General features: G+C 58.9%; 1 protein-coding gene across 1 annotated transcript; it reads right to left on the reverse strand.

Annotated features, from left to right (window-relative positions):
• Positions 1–429: 429 nt before the first annotated feature.
• On the reverse strand, positions 430–2,576 carry LOC120694439 (myc-associated zinc finger protein-like). Its single transcript, XM_039977549.1, has 2 exons — positions 2,495–2,576; positions 430–1,025 (listed from the first exon to the last, which is right to left on the reverse strand). Exons 1-2 carry the CDS (start codon positions 2,574–2,576, stop codon positions 430–432), a joined length of 678 nt encoding a protein of 225 aa, XP_039833483.1.
• Positions 2,577–2,749: the final 173 nt, after the last annotated feature.

Genomic DNA, 2,749 nt, shown 5'->3' on the forward strand with positions numbered 1-2,749 from the left:
CAAGCAGCAGCAGCGCCGCCGCCGTGACCACGGACCCGCCGCCCAGCACCGGCGCCCTCTGCCTAGGCCCCCTCCTCTGTGAGCACCCTGCCGCAGCGCACGTAACCGTCCTCCGCGACCTGCCGCCGCCGCCACGCCCCTCAACCCCGGCCCCGGCCCCTGCCCCCGCCTCCGCCGGTGATACCGCCGTGGCCTCGGACTCGCCGCCGCCATCGTCGTCGGCAACGGCCGCAACGCTGTCACGGCCTCGGACCCACCGCCACCGTCGGCGGCGGCGTGCGCAGTGGGCACAAATAGCAGCAGCGCCGCCGCGGCCTCAGACCCTGCCACCCGGCGCTGGTGTCCTCCGCGAGCGCCCTGCGGTGCCACACGTCCTTGTCCTCCAGGGCCTACTGCTGCTGCCACGCCTTCTAGGCCCCTGCCCCAGCATTAACACGGCGGAGCTAGCACCGCCGCTGCCGCTCGTGTCCCACCACGAGAGGAGCTTGCAGAGGGTGGAGGCGTGGCTCGTGGCTCCTGCACAGGCGGCGCGTCGGTGCTCGTGGCGACCTCTGAGGCGAGCGCGCAGCTATGGACGCCGGGGCCGGAGCATCCGGCGGCGGCGGGAGCAGGGTGCGCCCTCCACACCCCGGCCCCCGCCTCTACCGGCAACACCGCCGCGGCCTCGGAATCACCGCCGCCATCGTCGTCAGCGCGTGCAGCGAGCGCGAGCAGCGGGAGTAGTAGCAGCAGCGTCGTCACGACCTCGGCGCGTGCGGCGGCCTCGCCGCGAGGCAACCCAGCATGGGAGCCGGCGCTCGGAGGTGGCCTCGCCGTGGGAGGCGGCCCTCGATGGGAGGCGGTCTCGGCGCGGGAGGCCAATCGGCTGCGGGTGCTCGCCGGCAGCAGGCTGGGCGCAGGCAGGGCCCCGGCCCCAGCCTCCCGCGGTGGCTGCCCGGCGGCGGCGTGGGTGTAGGGCAGGTGATGGGGCGGCGGCGCTCTGGACGTCGGAGCGGGAGTGGCTGCCGGCGGTAGGAGCAGTGTGTCTGATTGAGAAAGAGGTGAAAGAGATGAGGATCTACATATAGAAGATGATAAAATTCAAGGGCTTTTTTGCATATATTCATGCCACGTGGCGCCACATCAAGTGGTATGGACCTAAGTGGCACAACTTAACAAGTTCAGGGTGCCAGATTTCGATTTTGCAAGTTTGTGGACCTAAGTGACACCTCGGGACAAGTTCGAGGACCGCTGGTGTATTTAACTCTTTAGGTTTTTATGATTCACTTCCCTCATTCTCCGTTGGCCTGTTTGGTCATAAAAATTTTGAGAATTGCAAAATTTTGTGAAAGATGTTTCATGATAAAAAAAAATGACTGTATTTATACAGTTTGAAATAAAATAATGTTGTGTCACAACATTAAGGTGGTCATAAAATTATCGGAATTTGCAAACTAAATACAATGATTTTGCGATATGTTTGTTCCTTCACATTCGTGGTCATAGACAAGATTTTTGCAACTATAATTATAGCACTGATTGTAAAAAGGTTAAGTTTTTGTCTTCGTGTGATCATCAACACATGATAACTTGTGAAAATTTTATGCTATACAGTAGTAAATAGCTGACCTTTTTACGATGGGCAGCAACGAACTAGTATTATTCATCCAAGTAGCTGATTCAGTGGCAGCACGACAGTAAATACCTTTGTATTTTACTATGTAGGCAGCAACATACATGATTATTTAACTATGGCCACTATACGGATCAACCACCAGTCAAAGCTTCCCACGTATAAAGAGACAAAACAGATCTCCGAGAGTTGGGAAAAAAAAAACAGATCGCTGCGGGCAACAAAAAAAAAAATCGGAAACACAGCACGCATCTCGGTCAAGAGGGGGGCTGGGTACCAAATAATATTCAGTACCCAGGGTACCAAATAGTGGAGGCCTATATATATATATATATATATATATATATATATATATATATATATATATATATATATATAGTATTGCTATATGGTACCCAAGGTCCAAATAGCTATTCGGTCCCCAGCTTCCTTTTACCGAGGAGCCGAACGAGCCGAACAAGCTGGTTCCGAGCCGATGGCTTCCCCTCCGCTCCCACCTCGCTCCCACAGCCGGCGCCCGGTGGTTTTACACTCGCCGTTCTTTCCACTCCCCACCCCCACTACCTCCCCCACCTCCCAGCGGTTCCCAGCTCCCCGGGTGTCATGCCGCTCCGAAGCTCCCCCACCGACACACGCAGCACCATTTGCTTTCTGAGGCCGGGAGCAGAAGGTCGAGTCGCCGCTCCCGTGTTCAGCGCCAGCGTCGCTGCAGGCTCTTCACCCGCCGGCGTCGCCCAAGCTCTTCACCCGGCGCCGCACTAGATTCTGGACCCGCCGGCACCGCCCCTTTCGGAGTTCTCCGTCGGCGTGCCTTATCTCCCCTCCCGCACTCAGGTACGGAGGCGTGGGTGCGGCGTACGGAGGCGCTGCCGCTTCCTTCACCTGCACCAGCGGCGGATCCGGCCTCGCCTGAGCCAGACGCCGCGCCGCCGAGGGCCGTCCCCACCACCGACGCTAGCGGCATCCATCCACTAGCGGTGTCTCGCAGGGTAGGAGGAGGCTCCCCAACCGGTGTCTCGCGGAGGCTCCTCCTTCCCCGACCGGCGGCGGCGCTATCTCCTTCCCCGAGCAGCGGCAGCTCGTCTTCGGTTTGATCCAGCGGCAGCTCGTCTTCAGTTTACTGGTATGGCCTCAACA

The sequence above is a fragment of the Panicum virgatum genome, unplaced genomic scaffold (genome assembly GCF_016808335.1).
Source record: "Panicum virgatum strain AP13 unplaced genomic scaffold, P.virgatum_v5 scaffold_6022, whole genome shotgun sequence".
Classification (NCBI taxonomy): Eukaryota; Viridiplantae; Streptophyta; class Magnoliopsida; order Poales; family Poaceae; genus Panicum; species Panicum virgatum.